The sequence below is a fragment of the Orycteropus afer genome, unplaced genomic scaffold (genome assembly GCF_000298275.1).
Source record: "Orycteropus afer afer isolate SDZICR_OR568_19922 unplaced genomic scaffold, OryAfe1.0 scaffold00198, whole genome shotgun sequence".
Taxonomy (NCBI): domain Eukaryota; kingdom Metazoa; phylum Chordata; class Mammalia; order Tubulidentata; family Orycteropodidae; genus Orycteropus; species Orycteropus afer.
The window spans coordinates 4132383-4154365 of record NW_006921785.1 but is presented as its reverse complement, the minus strand read 5'-3'; the positions used below and the strand labels follow the sequence as shown (position 1 = coordinate 4154365).

At 35.6% G+C, this 21983-nt stretch overlaps 1 protein-coding gene across 1 annotated transcript in view; it reads left to right on the top strand.

Annotated features, from left to right (window-relative positions):
- Positions 1-21237, top strand: part of ATP13A3 (ATPase 13A3) — an 82836-nt gene extending 61599 nt beyond the window's left edge. Inside the window, exons 29-32 of the mRNA XM_042781944.1 lie at positions 5641-5729; positions 11808-11888; positions 13636-13725; positions 21040-21237. Of these exons, the coding sequence (XP_042637878.1) occupies positions 5641-5729; positions 11808-11888; positions 13636-13725; positions 21040-21237 (458 nt within the window). The remainder of the gene's footprint in view (positions 1-5640; positions 5730-11807; positions 11889-13635; positions 13726-21039) is intronic.
- Positions 21238-21983: the final 746 nt, after the last annotated feature.

Sequence of the window (21983 nt, the reverse complement as noted above, 5' to 3'; positions counted from 1 at the left end):
ATAAAAACTACACAAACAATAAACGATTATGAAAAAAACACTGAGGGAATGAGTCAGTAGGCCTGGACGCTCAGGACTATAGTTGTGGGTGACATAAAGGTAAATTGGCATAATATAGTCCACAGTTACGTCAAACACAAAGACAGTGTTCTATATCCCACATGGTGAGGAGCAACTAGGATCTTAAAGCTTGTAGGCAGCCTTTTGAGGTGTCTGATAGACATTTTCCTCATCCATAGCAAGAAGGAAGCTCTGGTAGCATAGTGCCTAAGGCATTTGACTGCTAACCAGAAGGCTGGTGGTTCAAACCCACCAGTCACTCTTCAGGAGAAGATTGGGCAATCTATTTCCGTAGTGATAACTGTCTCGGAAACCCAAGGAGGGGTCGCTGTGAGTTGGGTTCAACTCAACGGCAGTGAGTTTGGGGTTTTTTTTTTTGGTATAGCAAAGAAGAAGGGTAAAGAAAATCAAAGACACATGGGAACAATTAGTTCAGGGGATTAGTGGACCATGTGAACCTTAGCCTTCACAACTTTGAGACCAGATAAACTAGATGGTACCTGGCTACCACTGCTGACCACTCTAAAAGTGTTCACAATAGAAGGTTCCTAGTTAAATTGGCTCTGGTAGCATAATGCCTAAGGCACTTGACTGCTAACCAGAAGGCTCGCGGTTCAAACCCACCAGCCACTCCTCGGAAGGAAGATGGGGCAATCTACTTCCGTAGTGATACTGCCTCGGAACCCCAAGGATGGGTCGCTATGAGTCGAGTCCAACTCGACGGCACATAACAACAACAACAACAACAGCAGTTAAATTGGGAGAAAAATAATGGAACAAAACTAAAAATCATGAAGTAAAAGCAGGCTTATTGGCCTGATAGACTGAGGGCACCCCTAAGACTTTGGCCCTTAGTCACCCTTCAAGCCTGGAACTAAGCTCATCCCCTGGCTCAACTTTCATCCAAACAATAGACAGGCTGATGGGATGAACAGTAACACCAGGGAAGTACACAGTCCTTAGAACAACCAACCATATGACATTAAAAGGGCAGCATTTGCCAGGAATAAAGCTCAGAAAGCAGGAATGGATAGGACAGAAGGACAAATGGAAATGGCAGCCACAGGGAAGAAGTGGGAAGAGTGCTATTACATTGTAGGGATTGCATTTATTTTCATGAAATAAAATCTGTATGAACAGTTGAATGGAAAACCAGTTTGCTGTATAAACTGTCACACAGATCACAATAAAAAGTTAAATTGAAAAAAAAAGTCAGTGTTTTGGTTAGCTAAATGCTAAATCATAGATTTTGGTATATGTCATAGCACTAGTAACTGCTGGCATCTCTATGATGTTAGAGTTTGTAAAGCATTTTGGATACATTATTTCTTCTTTACCTTTACCCTATGCAAGTTTGCAGGGCAGGTTTTATTACTTTATATTTTGGATAGGTAAGAATGTAAGAATGTTCATATGTAAGTATCAAAAATACAGAAATCTTTTTTTTTTTTTTTTAAACTGATTTTTTTTTTTTAAGAACTGTTTCTTATTTAACAGATAGAAACTATATTAATGAGAACCATATATTAGAACCATGCTGTGACTTCCATATTAGGTTAATTACTATATATTTTTTTTAAAAAAAAAACCTTTTTATTGTGATTCAGGTGAAAGTTTCCATTCATCCAAATCACAATAAAAAAACAGAGGGAAAGTTTATAGAGTAAATTGATTTTCCTTTCAACATACACGTTCATGACATTAAATGCAGTTCCTACAATTTCACAGCACTCTTTTCACTTCCTCCCTGTGTTTACCATTTCCGTTTACCCTTTTTTCTTATCCCTTCCTGTCTTCTTGGTATATGCTGTCCTTTTGATCGCATATGATTGACTGTTCTAAGGAGTGTGTACCTTCCTAGTGTTATTGTTTACCTTATAGGCCTATCTGTTGTTTGGCTGAAAGTTGAACCAAGGAGGTAAGTTCGGTTCCTGGCTTAAAGGGTAACTAAGGGTCATAGTGTTGGGGAAGTCACTGTATCTTTAAGAAGATTTCAAGGAGCTCTGGTAATATATTGCCTAAGGCATTTGACTGCTAGCCAGAAGTTTGGTGGTTCAAACCCACCAGCCATTCTACAGAAGCCATACTGGGCGATCCACTTCTGTAAAGATTTACTACCTCAGAAACCCAAAGGGGTCACTGTGAGTTGGAATTGACTTGATGGCAGTGAGTTTGGTTTTGGTTTAAGAAGATTTCATAACTAAAATTAACTTGTTATGAGATGAATTTGATAATTAGAGGCAGTTCAAACCCACCAGCCACTCCTTGGAAGGAAGGTTGGGCATCTACTTCCGTAGTGATACTGTCTCGGAAACCCAAGGAGGGGTTGCTGTGCGTCGGATCTGACTCAACAGCAGTGAGTTTATGCTTGTTTTATAATTCTGTGGTTTTAAATTTCAAGGAAATAGTGAGCATGGTCAAGGGTAGCTAAAAACATCTATCAAAGGACAATGCTTTCTTTATGTAAAGAAAACTGACATTCAGACTACTGGTTGGTAAGTGAGATAGCCATGTTAGGAAAGCTAATTTTAGAGATCTAAGTAAATCCACCCTCTCCATACTTCTTCAATTAAGAAAGAATGAGAAAAAATTAGTTGCATATATCCTGAATTCATCTTTTTTTTTTTTTTTTGGTGCCGAAACACAGGATCAAACCACTACGTTCATCTTTTATATTATCTGGAAAACTTCAAAAAACGTAACAATATTTTGTATTCCCATTTAATTCCTAATTGACTTGAATAAGTATTATACGCTTGATGTTAACCTTAAGACTGTTTTATAAAATGTGTGTTAAAAAATGTTAACAATTTAAAAAAGTACATTGAAATAGCTTGCTTACCTGCAAAACCTTTTTCACACAGTTTGTGCACTTCTGTCACAGGATAAACAAAATTACATGCTATTATGAAACATGTCTCCTGAAAAATACAAAGGGAACAGTACATTAGATAAAATACACATGTCTCTAATTTTCACCTCTTGTCTATCTCTCATTGGAGTCTCCTGATCTTGGTATGTAGATGTTACTGATGGTTAAAGAAAGAAAAGTAGTAAAGACAAGAAAAAAATGATAGAAATAAAGTATATATGGGATTATAGATGGAAATTAATGAAGAAAAGTTTCAGTCTTTATTATAGCTAGCCTTAGCTTTTCATTTTCTCCCATAGAATATGCAATATATATTTCTTTGCAGCTGTTAGATCTGTTAAGTCCTGCCAGTTGCTGTTTGCTATATCTAAATAGTTTTATGCATTAAGTTTGTGTTAGATTATTATTTTTAAAAGTTAATAACAATCTCAGGGGGGTTAAAGCATTTCAATATCTCCAGAGTATTTTGTGCTCTTCTACTGGTTCAGTTGATTCTAAATTAAACCTAATTTCAGTCTGTGGTTACATGTCTTCAGCATTAGCTTGGCTAACCTTGTTATATTTTCTTAGTTGATTATGCTAGCCTTCCAATAAGGGCCATGATGACATGCACTTAATTTTTACATCCTCATTTAAGTGGATGCAATTTCTTAGGATTTGACATCAATTTTCATTTGGCTTCAGCTTCAGATTTTCTTATTTTTATATCTCATTGACTTGTGAAAAATCCATTCACTTTCATGATCTGTGAAGCTGTTGTTACTAAACTGCCAATATCTTTCCTATGCAGGGCCTGTGCATCTTTTTCCTATTTACCTGCTACGCCCAAGTTGTTTGGAACAGTTAAGATATCTAGAGGCCTACAGATTAGTGGCCTTTCAGAGACAAAGAACTGAGTAAGAAGAATGATAGGCATAAAAAGGCTTGAAATTTGGGGTTATAGTTCAGAAGATCCCAGTTACTGTTTGGGGAGGCATACATTTTTTTAGAACAAGAGAGGTGGTAAACAGAGCAGGGAAGAGTATTGTGTATGTATTTACTCTATTTAGAGTACTTTTTTAATCACTTAGCAAAGTTTATAAAATGTAGGAAATCCTTATATATTTACTACTACTACTATAGTACTGTTTTATTATAGTACTGTTAGTACTCACTGCTATCAAATCAGTTGCAACTCATAGCGACCCCCATTGGGTTTCCGAGGCAGTAAATCTTCACAGGAGTAGATAGCCCCCTCTTTCTTCCACAGAGCAGCTGGTGCATTTGAACTGCTGACCTTCTGATTAGCAACCAAATACCTTATGCACTATTCCACCAGAACTCTTTTCCTTTATATGTAGTGCCTTATTTTGATGCATATTCCATCAGAAGGATTTTGTATCATGAACTATTCAAAACTGTGTTGCCAAACTACATAGCTAGTAATAACTGTATTGTACATGTTGCTTTACCTTTTGAGTACTTAAATCTGCTTTTTGTTCTATAGGATCCTCCTCATACCCACATTTCGTAAGTAAAATAATTTGACTCTTGAGAGGCTTGTTCATATTCACACAGCTTTATGGTCCATCTAAAACAGAATCTAAATCTTTAACATAAGGAACACTCACTCTCTTGTCCTCTAAACAGCTATCAACACAGAATTTGTGTTGATAGCTGTTTTCTGGTGAAGAATATTATTTGTGTTTTAATAGTATTACTGATATTGTCAGGAAAATTCAGTAGCTGAGAGCACAGTTTATTACTCATATCTCTCAAAAATGAATACCTGGTTTTACCATTCTTGATTGAAATTTTTTTTTTTTTTTTCACTTTGTGTGATTATATAAATCTGCTCGCCCTCCACATCCCCTGTCAAGCTCCTTTGATATTGCCAACCTCCTCCTCTCAGGCTACACAGAGGAAAGAAATAATTTATTTTCTTATTCACATGGAAATTTTGGCAGTAAAATTTCAGAAGTGGGATCAGAGGGGAGAGAAACAGATGAAAATTAAGGAACACCATTTAGGTAGATGTTTCTGAGCCTATTAAGTGATGAGATCTTTTCTGGCAACATGTGTCAGGAAAAGACCGCAGATTTATTTTGCTTAAAATTATAAAAATTTAGTAGGATTTGAAAAGCATTCGATATTGATATGGCTTGTAACTTTATTGAAATAAACCTGTCTCCATGTCTCTTGCTGGTGTCTGTATCCTGACCATTTCTTTCTTTCTTTTTCTGATTTGTGTAATTTAGTTTGTGTGTTCTTGTATTTCCAGCCAGCACTTTTCTAACAACTGTCCTTTGACCATGATAACTTTAAAAGACTGTAACTAATAATTCTTGTTATTGCTGCATTTATTGAATAAAATGTTACACTCCCTGTTTGCAATTTAGTAGAATGTTTTAAAAATAAAAATCTGGAAAAACTTGCTTTTTTGCCTCACATGGGTTTGCAGTTTTTTTCATTCTGTGGGTCAGTGGCTCAGTAGTAAAAAAAAAGGTTCACTTTTGGCTTGAGTGAATCTTTTCAGATGAGCAGGTAGGGCTGAACAGCATCTTGCACTCCAGGAAATAATAGAAAGCACATGCTTTCTGTATTTCATTGATCTAAGTAGAGCTACTCAAAGCCTAATTTAGGGCAGGCAGCTGTGAATTCTAATTGTTATTGTATGCCTTTTTATTGAATGGGGCTTCCTAATTCAATTTTTTTCCTTTCTTTTTCAGATTTTTTTGTTGTGTCTGTGATTATTTTGTATTTTTTCATATTATTCATCATGTTGCATCCAGTTGACTCTATTGACAAGGTTCTTCAGGTAAGGCTTAGGCCTGTAATTTATTACTGGTTTTCTGATGATTCATGGTATTTGGGATATCAGAAGTAAGACAGTAATAGAAAGAGATGTATTAGTATCACAAAAAATTTTAGCAGCCACATGAAAAGGTAATAGGGCTTAAGAGCTATCCCCTTCTTCTCCTCTTATGCCACTAGGGGGAAAAGTCTAAAATTGTCCGTATTTCTTTTTCCTAAGACCCTTTCTTTCTAAATTTTCTAAGATACTACTGTGTTACCCACATCCACCAAACAAATTAGTTGCCATGGAATTGGTAACCCCATGTCCATAGTGCTGCACACTGCTCCCTAGTGTGTTCAGTAGCTGACGGAGATCTCCAGGTCTTTCTTTTGAGGTACCTCTGGGTAGACTTGAACCTCCAGCCTTACAGTTAGCAGCTGGGTGCATTAATTCTTTTTACCACCCAGGGACATCTTAACCCAAAGATATCCTAAAAAGGAATAACAAACATTTCAAATAGCAACTTTTATTGACTAGACCTGTGGTTTATCTTTTTCCTTTCTCCATTCTTTTCTTCTAGATCTATTTCATTCTGTCTCCAAAATTAAATGAACCTTGGTCTTTAAAAACTAAATACCCTTGATCCTGATATCTCTTGTTACTTTTCCTTTACCAGCCAGTTTCTTGAGTACTCTATACTCATATGAGTATACTCTATATGATGCCTCTTCTTTACTGTCTATTTTGGTTCTCTAGTGCCACTCTTACAGAAATACCACAAATGGGTGGCTTTAACAAACAGCAATTTATTCTCTTAGTTTCCAAACCAAAAAAACCAAACTCACTGCTGTCTAGTTGGATCTGACCCATAGCGACCCCTCCTTAGGTTTCCAAGGCGGTATCACTACAGAAATAGATGGCTCAACCTTCCGAGGAGTGGCTGGTGGGTTTGAACTGCCAGCCTTCTGGTTAGCAGTCAAGTGCCTTAGGCACTATGCTACCAGAGCTCCTTTATTAAGCATAGTAATAATAAAGTGAATACCCATGAATCCATCATCCAAATGGAAATAAGATAGATTGCCAGTGCCATCAGTGCACACTTGTGTACCTTCCTCCAAATACCCTGAGAACTTATTCGAATTTTTTTCTCCCATTCTCTTTTCATTGTACATTTAACATATACGTATGAAGTTGTAAAATATATTTAGTTTTGCTTGCTTTTGAGCTTTATGAAAATAGTATCTTGCAATCCTTAGTTTTCTATAACTTGTTTTTCTCCTTTCAACATTGTTTCTAAGTTTAATTTATATTGAAACACATATTTCATTTTCTGCTGTATCATATTCCATAACTACAATATGTTATAATTCATTTCCTCAGTCTCTGTTGTAAACAGTTGGGTTGTTACTGTCTTCTGGTGTATTAATGATGTTTCTATAAGCATTCTTTTACATGCCTCTTAGTGTATGGGGTCGACAATGATGTACTAAAAGAGTAGGATTAGGAGCGGTTCACCCCAGGTACGAGTACTTAGGGGTGGTGTATTGTGGGGAAAAAAAAAAAAAGTTTAAAACAATAATAAAACCCACTGAACATCATCTGGGTGCTCTGGTGGCATAGTGCCTAAGGCATTTGACTGCTAACCAGAAGGTTGGTGGTTCAAACCTGCCAGCTAATCCTCAGAAGTAAGATTGGGCAGTCTACTTCCAGTGATACTGCCTCAGAAACCCAGGGAGGGGTCGCTATGAGTCAGATCCGTTGATGGCAGTGAGTTTGGTTTGGTTTTGAACATCATCTGCTGTTTAACATCACCATGTGCTAGCAATTCTAAAAATGTCATTGATAAAACACGGCCACCCATTTTTTGTTTGGTATACCACTACAGGCAAGGAACTCCTCTAGTGCATTCTGGTACAATTTTGAGCATGTATAAGATATGAGAAGTTGTTTTCCAAAGTGAATGTACTCATACGTTAGTTAGTTCATCATTTTTTTTCCTCTGTGAATTGCCTGTTCATGCCTTTTGCACTTTGGTTTTTTTTTTTTTTTTTTAACTAGCATGCTATCTTTTCTTAGTAGTTCCTAATGTATTTGGCTATATATGTGATAAATATCTTCTAATTTATGGCTTGTCATTTTAATTTTTTAATACTTTTTTTTTTAATTTGTAATTTAAGTCAGATTTAACAGGTTTGTTTTTCTTTATGTTTAGTGTTTTTTGCATCTTAGTTTGGCCTGTTTGTCTGTCTCAGGGTTATAAAGATATTCTTCTTCCATATTTAGTCTTTAATCCATTTGACATTACAGGTATACGTCGCTTAATGTCCACTATACGTTTTGTGAAATAGGACATTATGTGATTTGTATATCAGGCAGAGACTATATTATATATAGACAGTCTTCAGATTACAGGTGAACTTTGCTCCTAAGTCTGTCTTTAAGTTGAATTTGTATGCAAGTTGGAACAGTTAGGCCTAGTTCATATCTAACATCAGTCAAATGTTATCTTAGTATATAGTATATCGTGTACCTTTCTATACATAGAAAACGTTAAAGAAACACTTCCAGATATACTAGCACATTTTTAACATAATACAATAATGTTTTGATGTCTGTTGTGAAGTAGAACTCATTTATTATTACAAACCATTGCATGTACTTTGATTTTTAATATAATAGGCTTTACAGGGGTGGGACCACGGATATATATGCAATCAGACATTGCCTGAACCAGACGGTATGCAGTGCATGACTAATTTTATGTATAGCTTTTTGAGATAGGGATCAAATATATTTTATTTGTTATTTTGTGTGAATACACATTTGTTTCAGCAATGCTTATTGAGTAGAGCATCTTTCCCACTGATCTTTAGTGATACCTCTGTATTATGTCACTTTTCCATATATGTGACTGTTGTAGCCTGTTTTGGATCTTTAGTTCTCTTTATCTTTCTCAGTGCTAGTACCACATTGGCTAGATTACTGTGATTTTATAAGAAGTCTTGGTATATTTTTGGATTTCTACCTCCCACCCTGCATTGTTGTTCATCCTAATCTTTTTGGTTATTCTTGAGCCTTTCATTTTGAATACAAATTTTAAATTTAGCTTGTTTAATACTGGGGAACAACTCTCTTGGGATTTTTATTAAAATTTCAGAAGAATTTGATAATTTTCTCCCTAAAGGTTTTTTACATTTTTTGTTCGATTTATTCCTAGGAGTCTTTTGAGTTTTCTTCCTGTGATAAATGATAAATATATGAAATTACTTTTTCTAATTCTTCTATGCTGGTTTTTAGGAATGCGATTATTTTGGATATTCATCTTGTATCCAGCAGCCTTGTTAAACTTTATTCACACAATTTACAGATTTTCTAGGATTTTCTGTATACACAGCCATCATTCATGAATAATTGTAAACTTTGTCTGACATTTCAACCCTTTTGCCTTCTATTTGTTTTTCATGTCTTAGTATGTTAGTTGTAGTAATAGCAGGTAATTCTTGTCTTATTGCTGACTCTAAAGGGAGTGCTTCTAATATTTCATCATTCATAGGATTTTGCTGTAGGTTTCTACTACAATTTTTTTTTTTAAATCAAGTTAAGGATCTTCCTTCTATAGTATTGTTAACATGAATAGGTGTTTAATTTTACCTAATAGTTTCTCTGCATCTTGAAATGATCATATACTTTTTTGCCTTGATGAATATAGTGAATTATAGTTGACTGACAAGTAAATATTACACTAATGTTGCATTCTTAGAATTAATCTAACTTGGTTATGATTAATTGTTTTTCTACACTCTGGCTTTGGTTTGATCTGATTTTGTTTAGGATTTTTGCCTCTAGGTACATGAGTGACATCTGACTTTTAATTTTCCTTTCTTGTATGTTAAGTTTAGATAACAAAGTTAAGCCTCATGGAGTAAGTGTTCCATTGCATGCGTTTATTTAGCCAGTCTTCTGATGATACTTAGGTTGGTTGTAGTGTTTTACTATTGCAAACAATTCTCCATTCCAATGCTTGTTTGCTTGTTTTCTCCTTGTTTGCTTCTCACTCACTGCCAACAAGTCAGTTTGACTCACAGCAACCCCTCCTTGGGTTTTCGAGTCGGTATCTCTACGGAAGTGGATTGCCCAGTCTTCCTTCTGAGGAGTGGCTGGTGGGTTTGAACCACCAGCCTTCTGGTTAGCAGTCAAATGCCTTAGGCACTTGTATGCTTCAGTAAGGAAAAAATATGTTTCTTTAGGATAAATGTTTTCAAGTACAATTGCTTGGTTAAAGGATTTCTAAAATTTTAATTTTAGTAAGTATTATGTAATTGAATGTTGAAGAGGTTGCCAGTTTATGGTCTCACCAGCACTGTATGAGTGTTCCTGTCTCCCCACAGGAGGCATTAAGAGGTTTAGTTAAGCACTTTAAGCAAAAGAAGAAAACAAACAAAACACTTCTATTTCTCTCAAGCCACATGTTTCTTCCACTTCACTGCCAAACTTCTTGAAAGAGTGCTATATACTCAGCTCACCTCACACACTTTTCAACTAGTCTGGCTTCCGCCTCTGCTACCCCACTGAACTGCTCTTGTGAAGTTGATTAATAATTTTCTTGTAAGTCCGTCCAATGGGCTTGTTACCTTAGCCCCCCCGCCCCCCTTGGTTTTACTTGACTCCTCATTAGTATTTAACATAGTTAACCTGGCCATCATTCTTGAGACAGCTCCCCCTTTGGAATTTTGTGATGCTTTGCTCTTTTCTGTTGTTTTTTTTTTCGTACTTCCATGACTCCTCATTCTCCTTTGTGGTTCTGCTCCCTCTGCCTGTTCCTTAAATGTTAGTATGCCTCACTTGTCTGTTCTTACCCCTCTCCTCACTCTACACACTCTGTATGGCTGATCTCATGGCTTCTTTTGCTACATATGTGTCGAAGCCTTTCAACTTTATACCCTCAGTTTTCATTACTGAGTTTGAAACCTGCATACCCACTGACTACTACATATTGCTTGGATGGCCCACCAACAGTTCCCTCAAATACAGTTTGTCTAAAACTATACTCACCTTGTTTTCCCTCAACTCTGTTTTTTGGTGTCACCATTTATCCTAGTTATTCATTCATACATACATACATAAATATTTGTGTGTCTGTGTTCTTGTACATGTTTCTTGTCTTTTTCTTCTCTTTTCATAGCCAGACAGTTGCTTTTTTTTTTTTTTTTTTTTTTTGAGTCTGTTTTTTGTCTTTACTGCAAGCCTATTTGCCACTGCCCTAAGTTAAGACTGCCATCCTCTCTTGCCTGGTTCATTATAGCAGTCTTCCCCCACGTAATCCGTCTTAATAGTTATACTGGTTTTTCTAAAATGTTTTAGATCTTATCTTTTCCCTGCACCTAGTATAGTATCATGGGTACTTGGTAAATATTTGCTGATTAAATAGATGAATGCATAATGTTTTTTTATTTTATTTTATTTTTTTAAGCCTTAGAAATTAATCACAGATTGTAAAGTTAAACATAGATCATATTTCTTAAGTTGATCTGTATAGTTCTTTTATGAATTTGTCTTTATTATAATGTAGAATTTTGATTTGTGAAAGCTGGAACTCAACGAGGCCAACTTGTTTTTCCAGGTCTTGCAAGTTTTCCCTTCGGACAGGGTGTACTTTCCTATTGCTCTTTTTAGTGGAAAATGTTTAAGTTTTCCCTCTCTGTCAGATTTTGCCTTACATAGATTCCAGCTTTCTCAGATTTTACCATTTATCTTCTTCATTGTTTAAAGACAGGATTTGATTTTAAAAATAACGACATGTTAGAAATCCATGATCTAATAGATCGTGGGCTTTTGAGTCTTAGTAAATAGGATTTTACTCTAAGTTCAGCCACTTAATATATTTTTTTTAAACCTTGTATTACTTAAACTTTGAGTTTAATCATCTGAAAAAAATAAATAAAATATATACCCTGTGGCATTGTTAGGAGGATTAAGTGGCTAATGTGTTACATGAAGGTGCTTGGTACATAGTAGGAATTCAATAAATTTGGTTATTATGTTATAGTGATACAATATCAACCATATTACAATTTTAACTTTAAAAATTTTGTCCTACAGATAGTGTGTGTACCGGATCAGTGGCGTGTAACTATGTTTATCATTGTTCTTGTCAATGCCCTTGTGTCTATCATGGTGGAGGTAAGCATGTCAGATGCTCAAATGACTATCTTGCTGTTTTGAGATTCTTAGTGACTTAATGGTAATTAGGGAACAGGACAGGTAATATTATGGAAACCCACAAAGAGTCTCATTTTCACTTTAGTCAAATTCATTTAGCTGATAATAGTTGCATGAAAGGTTCTGACTTTTTCATGAACTGATAGTAGTCATCTTTAAAGGTATGACTTTGTACTATGCAGATAGGAGATAATGAGGAGTACAATAGCAAAAATTAGTGATTGGAAGAGAGAAGAGAAACTCAGTCTTAGGTGTTCCATAGATTGGTGAACCAGTGCCGTGAAATCAGAGTGGGAATATACTACCCATGTCACGATGTATAGTAAAATAATAATAATGATAATCTCCCATTTAATCCTTTCAAGACCAAATTATTTTCTGCTTTGAGGTTTTTTGTTGAAACCATGTGTTTTCCATAATTTTGTTTTTGAAGTAGTAATAGATTTTGATACAATTAATGGTACACATGTGTCCCAAGTGGTCTCTGGTGCTGGGGTTGGTGGAATGAGGCCTGTTTCTTCAGATTCATGCAGTTATACAGGCCTTTACCAGATGATAGAACACACTAAAAGTGGGATAGCAGCTTCCTAATAAACCCCAGAGGTGGAAAATGTAGGTGGGCATCATGTGTTTCACAGGTCATGAAAGGGTTATGGAAAGATTTACTAATGAATACTAATAATGAGAGTATTGAAAGTATAAAATAATGATCATCATGGACTTAACTAATCTCAGCACTGGTTCCTGCAATGTCCTCCTTGGCATTTACTTTGGAATAACCTTTAGAGGTAGTAATACCCATTGTATATTGTATAGTGACCCTCTTATTAGGATTGCCTTTGAGTCAGTTTCCCTAAAAGGAGCTGGCAAATTTTTATTTGCTGCTTTATTAATAAACTTTTATCTGCTCTTGGAACTATTATAATTCACTCCTACATCTTAGAACTGGAAGAGGGAAATATGGTTGTAATTTTTAAGTAGAGGTTCCTTGGGGCAGGATTTTGAATTAAAATGAAGGTAATTTGTGGGGAAATGTGATCATAGTTTTTAACCTTGAAATTATGCTTAATTTCATTACCCTTTTAAAAGAGAACTTAGTGTTTAAATTTAGAATCTGGTAGGTAGCATGGATACTATGGTACCACCCTTCTTAAAGTGCCCAGTGGAATGTATTTTTGGACATTAGAAAGCACACTCAGTATGTTATATTCTGAAGGTTTTCCTTTTTCTACAGTCTATTTGTCATTCAAATGTTATTTACTAAGATAAAAATTATTTAAAACCAGAATTTGCAGAGACTTCTTTCATGATCCCTTAAATTACTATTACAATCCAAAGAATTATATTGAACTCTGATGAAATTAAACTCTTTCATAAATACTGGATATTAACTCAATGAAAATAACTCAACTTAGTGGTAAGAGAAAGACTTCATATTATAAGCATTGTTTGAATATGGGAAAGACCTGAGGATTCTTATAAAAACCATATTTTGTGGAAAATTTAGAAGTCCTACATTAGGATTTTTACCAAGATTTATATTTGTTATTCATTATCCTTTTGCAGTATTAATGGAAATTCTCTGTATAAAAAACAAAATCGTGTTTTTCACCTATGATGCAGCATTGTGTGAGCCTTTTTAAATGTGCACATTAATAACAAATGACTGAGTCCTTTTTAATTCTTAACTCACTGGAATATCTCTCAGAACTTCTTCCTTGACATGGTCCTTTGGAAAGTTGTGTTCAATCGAGACAAACAAGGAGAATATCGCTTCACCACCACACAGCCACCACAGGTTGGAAATCAGCACTTACTATCAATTCTTCACGTGTTATTTAGGCTCTTTTAGTTGTGTACTCTGCGTTATGTAGAGTGGTGTTCTGTTATGTGTTGCTTAAACCTTTATTCCCTATGCCTTGCATTTCATTTCTTTTAAAAGAAGTCATAGAAAATGCATGACAAACATTTGTTTACAGGCTTTTCAGGACTTCAGAAATTTCATAAGTCCCTTTTCCATTCCACTGCTAATCTTCTGTGTGTGTGTAAAGGTCTTAGTTTTTTTGTCAAAGGTGAGAGTTAATTCTTCCATTTCTGTCTTCTTCAAATACTACATTTTTAGTTTTCATGAGCCCTGTTAGAAGCTAAATGGGACTAATGAAAACAGTTTTGAAATAGGAATAGTTTCTTCCTTGGATCAGAGCTCAGAGACACATTTTGAGGGATTGTTTCTGATTTCCTGTTGATTACTTTGACTTATTTTGTATGACTTTTTTAGCTTACCTCAATTTATGTCTCTCATCATTCAGAAAAAATTTCAGAGGCAGTGCTCATTTTTATAGACACCATTGGCATAGGACTTTTGATGGTTTGGGTGTTCATAAGGCTATTTTTTGAAAGGTAATACTGGCTTTGTGGTTAAGAAAGAGACAGAAAAGAAACAGATGACTGAAACACATTTTATAGTGTTAGGATGTTGAAGTATAACTCTTGATAGAAATTATAGGTTTATTTTAATAAAATTATTTTTTAAACTGATACTGTTAAATCAAAGATTGATGAACCAGTTTTTTGGGTATAGAGAACTTGATGGTATGAAATCTCACTCCCCTGTTATCTTAACCATTTCTGTTTGTTGATGGGCAGTGGACTTAACAAATGTCAGTTTTAAAACTTTGATTCATCCTTAAGCCACAAGGAAGCTTCCAGAGTTCAAGAAATCAGATTCCCTGGTATTTCTGAGTTGGGTTATTTACTTTTATTTTTAGCCTTCTTAACTAGGGGTAACTTCCTGAGCTTTGTTTTGGTAATTCAGCAGGTTTGATGCCCCTACATAATATCCACAGGATTGTTTTAAAAGAAGTCCTTCTGCAAGCCATTTTCTTTCTGTATTGTTTTTGAGGAATGATGATATTTTTATAATGATGGGATAAGCCTGAAATCAGTCTCAGTTTCTTTTGCTCAAAGCAGTGCAGTGACCAGAGCTCAAGTCCTTTAGTGAATTCTCTTCCCTGTCCATATTTTTTCCTTTTTGGTTACTTCACTACATTACTTCAAGGGGTTAATTTTGGCTCATACTATCAGTCCTCATGTTAAATATTTGCATTTGTAAGGCTCAAGCTGAGGAAAGTATTTAGACTGAGTTTTAGCTTCTCCAAAAGATTTCTATTGATCAAAATAAGAAACACAAATTCTGAAGAGGAATTATACCCTGATTTACTGGGGGGTGGGGGGGTGGGAAGAAAGGACCTTTGGACTCGTTTAAAATATTTGAAATCCTTCTTGCTTTTCAACCCAAATTATATGGCAGCATATTCTATGATTTGCTAAAAATCTCTATTTTTTAAGAAATTTGATGATAAGTATCTGTCCTTCTTATTTTTAAGATTTTGTATATCTCATGTCTTATCTCTAAAGCGTTCAGGGAAAAGTTAAGGTAGAACAGGTCTAGACCGGGCAGGCTCCCACATGCCCCATGTGTTGACTGATTCCAGGAATCAGTGAGTACACAAGAATTTTTGTCCTCTGTTTCTGTGATCATGATTAAGAAAGCATTCTTTAGAAAGAGAGCTGCTGTAAGCTTTTAGCACAATAATATACTTACATCTTCTGACATTTCTATGTGTATGTAATATGACTTCACTGTTCATATTTGTGACCCTGCGAGAGCTAGTCAGTTAGTTGTGTTACCATAAAGGTGTGATTCTCAATCAGGGGCGATTTTCCCCACCGAGGACATTTGGTAGTGTCTGGGGACATTTTGATTGTCGTAACTTGGGAAGGGGGATTTTTCCTGGTACCTGGTTGGGAGAGGTCAGGGATGCTGCTAAACCTCACACAATAAACATTTTTTTAGCCCAAAGTATCAGTAGTGTTGAGATAGAGAAATCCTGTCATAGGTGAAAAAAGAAGTAAGGTAAGAATGACTTGCTGCTCTTAGGACTCTCCCTTCCACTCCCCAACCTCGAGCCCTGCTCCACATCTGCCCACTCTATGTACTCTTCTAGGAAGCCCATTAGTTCATCTCAGACTGCAGCTCCCAGCTTTTTATATTGATATTGGGGAATGAAAAGCCTCATTTCTTCTTCCCTCCTTACCATGTAGGCCTAGGGAGCATTCAGTAGGGTTGAATGGACTAAGGACTATGGTTTCAGGCCTTAGACAGTTGAATTGGGAAGTCAAGAACCTCACCTAGAAATCTCTAGTAACTGTGTCCAAAATATCTGGTGGTCCACAGGGCACTATACAACATAGATATTCATATCACTCGATGGGTAGTGATTGGCAGAGATGACCCATTTTCTCCATTCCAAACCTTCAGAAGAAAATTGTTCCTGAAGGAAGAACATTTTTACCAAACTCTGTAACAACATAATAATCTTATAATTGTAAAATGCTGTAGTGTATAGATAATTTTACATATACCACCTCTGGAATCCTCCCAGTCTTAAGATATTTCTAACTTTGTTTTAGAAAAAGATAAAACAGAGCATTCAAGTTGCATGACTTGCCAAGTTATGCATCTAATGAATGGCAGAGGTGGGAGTTGAACCCAGGGTTTATGATTTCAAGAGGATTGTTTTTTCTATTATGCCACGTTTCCTCACTTACATCACTTATGGGACTGTGGGGATATAAACTAATATAATGCATTCCAACATGAGACAGACAATAGCTACTGTTATCAGTGCCTACTGTATGGTACGGAAGAAAGATTGGGCACTCTACTTCCATAGTGACACTGCCTCGGAAACCCAAGGAGGGGTCACTATGAGTTTGGTCCGACTCGACAGCACATAACAACAACAACACTATATGGTAGATGTTGTGTGAGGCATTTTGTATACATCTTCTATTTGTTACAACAACCTTAAGAGAGAAGAATACTTTTAGCCTCTGTTTATCCCAGTTTTCACAGATGAAGAAACAGTGTTAAAACTGGAGCTTAAATTCAGGTTTACTAGTCCTACAACCATAATGCCACAAACCATCCATCTATTGTTTAAAAAATAAGTTGACTTTTAGAGGAAATTTTATTTAATACACATTTTAAACGCATCCTGCTTGGTCATCTGAACATTCTGCAGCTAACCTAATTTAGTTACAGAAAGCAGGATTTTTACATGAGTAACTTATTTCCCATACCAATTCTTCTATTACTGATGTTTCATAACCTCAGTAAATGCTTGTTGAATCAGATTGAAAACAGGTTAAGTAAACCATTTGCAGATAATAAGAGCTAAAGCTTTTATGTTGGTATATATTTTCTCCTATAATGTGTTTAGCAGCCCAGATGGTAATACTTTTTCTTGGACCAAAAGGAAAAAATAGATGTTTGATATTTCAGTGATATTTTTCAAGCAAGCATATTCATAAAAATGTCTTAACTGCAGATCTAAATCCAATGGATTTAGATCTGCAGTTAAGACATTGAAGACATTGTTATCAAGTTAGTTCCAACTCACAGTGACCCTATAGCAGTGACAGAATGGAACTGCCCCTTAGGGTTTCCAAGGCTGTAATTTTTATGGAAACAGACTGCCCCATCCTTCTCCCAGGGACCAGCTGGTGGGTTTGAACCACCAACCTTTTAATTAACAGCCGAGCACTTTACCACTGTACTACTAGGTTTCCTACCCTAGACCTATTGAATGAAAATCTCCAGCAATAAGGACCTATCATTTGGCTTTCTGTAAAGCTTTACCTCTGTTTGAGAATATCTGTGCTGTATATTCTTTTATTTGAAGTTTTGTGCCTGTCATTAGGTTTGGTGAGCTGAGACCACTTAGTAGTTAGTAGATGTGGAGTGAGAATCACAGATTTTTTACTTTATTCCCAAATGTGTGAATGAAGCTAATGATTCTTCTACATGCTGTCCTGTCATTTTATCTTACCTGAGGATTTGTGCCTGATTATATTTTTCTATTTAGGGAAAAATCCAAATGTTAACTGTAGTCTTTATACTACTTAGGGTATTATTGAAGCTCATTTATATAAATGTTAATTATGATTATATTTGTTTTATATTCAGCATTGGTCTAGAAGAAGACTTTTATGAAAACCAGAGTACCAGCGTAGTATTTTTTTCTCCACAAGCATGGCTTTATATTTTACATGCTACTCATGAAAGCATTTCCTAAAGCATTGCCAAGAGTGATCTGGCATTTGGTTCTGGAATGAACAGCTTGGAATGATCTGAGAAGCAGGAGAATATTATCTGTAGACCCTTTTGAAAGCTCTTTCTGGTTTCTCTGCTGGTCTACGGCTGACTCCCTTGTCTGGAGGATATGTTTGGTTATTTCACCATTCCTTTTGGAAGCAAAGCCAAAAACCCAGTTGCGATAGCCACTGTGTTCTCCTACTTAAGAGATTCAGTGCCCTAGATACTATGGGAGATCCAAGTGTACATTCTGGCCCCTGTGATGCCCCACCTCATTGCCTTCATGTTGCACGATGCCCACCTTTTCCTCCTGGCCTCCATCATCTCTCCCTTAATTCCTCTCTCACTCTAGCATGCTTACAGCACCTTTTGTTTCCCTCTTTTGGTGAATGATAATGTGTTTGAGGGTGTTTGTGGTATGTGTTTGTAAACTAACAAAACTGTATTTGTAAATAGTGTATTTTGTTTGTGTGATATTTGGGAGAGATGTAGGTTCAGGAACAAAATATGTTTCTACTTAGGATAGAGGTCTTTAGGGATCTTTAGTGTTTCTCATGACTTAACTTTTTTTTTTTTTTTTTTTTTAACATGCACTTTAAAAAGACTATTATTCAGTTGTGAATCTGTTTGAAATTTTGTTCTAATTTTATTGCTTGCCTCACTTTCCACAGGTAGGAACAATGAATTTAGGGATGTGTGTGTGTTATGCATTTGACTACATTTAGCTGTGGCTTTCTAAACTCAACTTGCTATCAGCATTACTTTTCAACCTGGCAGTCTCATTGGGACTGACAAGGCTTATTCTGTTTGCTTTTTAAAAAGTCAGAAATCAGCATTAGCCTTTTTCTGTTTAAAGGTACTGCTTGCTGTAACAAAAAGTCACAGGTTTTAAACTGGTTTAGGAAGAATGATCTTTTCTGCAATTAGATTGAAGAATTTAAATACTTTGGGAAAAGTTAGATCCAAGTAGTGAACTGTCATCTCAGATTAAATATTGGTTTTATTATGTATGTGCTTACATTGGAACAGAATTATTTTCTATAATTTGGGTCACTTGAAGTATCTTACATGTAGTCTCTTCTGTATCCTAATGCTAAATACATTTTTATGGACTTTTAAGGTGGTGGTAATCTCTTTTTTAGTCATGACACTAGAAGGGCTACCAGATGAATAACTTCAAATATATTTCCCCCCGGAGTCTAATATAACTTACTTGTGACTATAATTTCTGCTCAAATTCTTGGTACCTATACTCTGGTAGCTTAGTGCCTAAAGCACTTGACTGCTAACCAGAAGGCTGACAGTTCAAACCCATCAGCCACTCCTCGGAAGAAAGGTTGGGCAATCTACTTCTGTAGTGATACCGCCTGGGAAACCCAAGGAGGTCGCTATGAGTCGTGTCCGACTCCACGGCACTTAACAACAACAACAACAAAACATACAACTTAGTGTGTTTTATTGACAGAGTAAATGAAGACCTTTAAAGTAAAAGCCCACTGCTATTGAGTCAATTTTGATTTATAGCGCCCCTATGGGACAGAATAGAACTGCCATACAGGGTTTTTAAGGAAATAAATCATTACAGAAGCAGACTGCCTCATTGTTCTACCATGGAGTGGTTGGTGGGTTTGAACTGCCAACCTTTTGGTTAGCAGCTGAATGCTTTAGCCACTATACCACCAGAGCTCCTTTCAAAGTGAAAAGCACTGAGTTAACCTTTACCATGCTGTCAGTACTGCCTAGTCCCCACCTTATACTTTTAGAGAGGAAGAGAAAGAGTAGTAGGGTTTTAATGGTAATCCTGTAAGACAAGAAAGACCTACCACATGAAGGCATGAAAAGGATTTTTGCTATTTTCCATGGCCAGTTTGGTGTTTCAAAATATATTTGTTACAGCAAATTTGCCTTTCTTGATCGTGAAGGCTTTTTGGATGTTAAAATTTGAATATTCATCCCAGTTACGCTATTCTTCCATGTTCAGGGGTTACTTCCATTGAGCTTAGAGCTAGTTGTAGACTGGGTTGTGTTGTTGATTGGCAAAAGAAAACAAAGCAAAACAATGTGAGATTTAAATTTTGCTCAGGAGAAGCAGCAGACGTAGCTGGCAATATAGGCGTTTAGATAAATTCTGAGGGTACCTTTTGGCCCTCTGTTGAACTTACATTTCTGTATAATAACCAGAAACTCTGCTATCTTGTTTTCTTATAAAATTATTTGTCTAAGATCACATTTATTAAAAACATCAGGATTGACTGGAAGGATTTCAGTGATAGCAGAGCCTTTTATAATGTAATGATAACTAAGAAATAGTACTTTATATCTTTCTATGAACCTCTTTCTAATTGTGGAGCACCAGGGAAAACCATCACTATAAAATAAAATCATTGTTTTTTTATATTAATGAGAATGTGATTTTTAAAAAGTGATTGACATTATTAAGTATGCTCTAAATCCAGTTTTGAAATAACAATATTTACTTCATGCTTAAAAGTTTTCAAAGGTGATACTAACAATAATAACAATGGTAATTTTATACTATTCTCTTCTAAAAATGATCAAGATGTTAAGTTGCTAGAGCAATAGTATCAATAGGTACTTTGGCAAAAAATAGGAAGGTTTAATATTCAAGTATTTTCTCTTTATGAATAAAGTTATTTTTAGTGTATTGGACATTTGGTGTTACAGAATCATAGAATCCCAATGTATATTATTTTACAATGTTTTTGGTACACAAGAGGATAGGTATATAAAAATAAAATGAAGTAAATTACATTGATAACAACAACAAAAAAATCTGACATAATTGAAAGCTGACTTTTTTACATGAATTTTTTGTTTATGGTTCTCGGAAGTCATTTCCTCTTATTTTTCTGTGCCAGTATACTATGTAGCAAACCTATTAAAAACAAGAAACCTTTAATCAACTAGTATTCTTTTTCCTTATTTTTATAGGAGTCAGTGGATCGATGGGGAAAATGTTGTTTGTCCTGGGTCCTGGGCTGTAGAAAGAAGATACCAAAGGCAAAGTACATGTACCTGGCACAGGAGCTCTTGGTGGATCCAGAATGGCCACCCAAACCTCAAACAACAACAGAAGCCAAGGCTCTATTTAAGGAGAATGGATCATGTCAAATCATCACCATAACGTAGCAATGAATGGTCTCAGTGGTATGCTAATAGCAGTATTCAGGAGAATGTAATTTTAAGCTTTATGATCCTGTGTGTCAGAATGACATCAGTTCAAATTTATGTCCCTGTGATCCTTAGGTTATAGTAGCTGATTTCAGAGCTTTTTTGTTGTTGTTTGCTTTAAATGAAACAAAACAAAAGGTACTGACTTGTCAGTTAATCTGTCTGTAAAGTCCTGTAACCTTCATTCACTAACTCTGAATATTATATACATTTCCAGATTTTTTTCTTGATTGTTACCCTTGATTTTCTTTATATTGAGTGTAGAAGAGTGGTGTTTGGCAGGTTTGTAGATAGACAAAAGCTTTTGAGGATTGACTAACCCCTTTAAATTTATTTTCATAACCTTCTTATTAGAAATAGTCATTGTCTACATACAGGCCCTAAATTTGTGATTAGTAAAAATAAAATAGTTCTTAATTAGCCTCTAATGAAAACAGGTTAAAAGCTTATTTTTATTTAATTCTAATATTTCTTCCAAAGAATTCTGTGTCTCTATACATACACTAGTTCCTTTTGATAGCCTAGGTAGGAATGAGATTGAATGATGTTGCTGATAGAACAACTCAGGTAATTTCCACTTAGGCTTTTATATTTTCTGTACAAACTGCCTGGGTTTTTATTTTTCTAATCAGCAAGGTGCTTCATTGCCGTCTTGTGATGACTCAAAGCTATGAAAGGATCTTGTGCTAAATCTGGTATCTGTA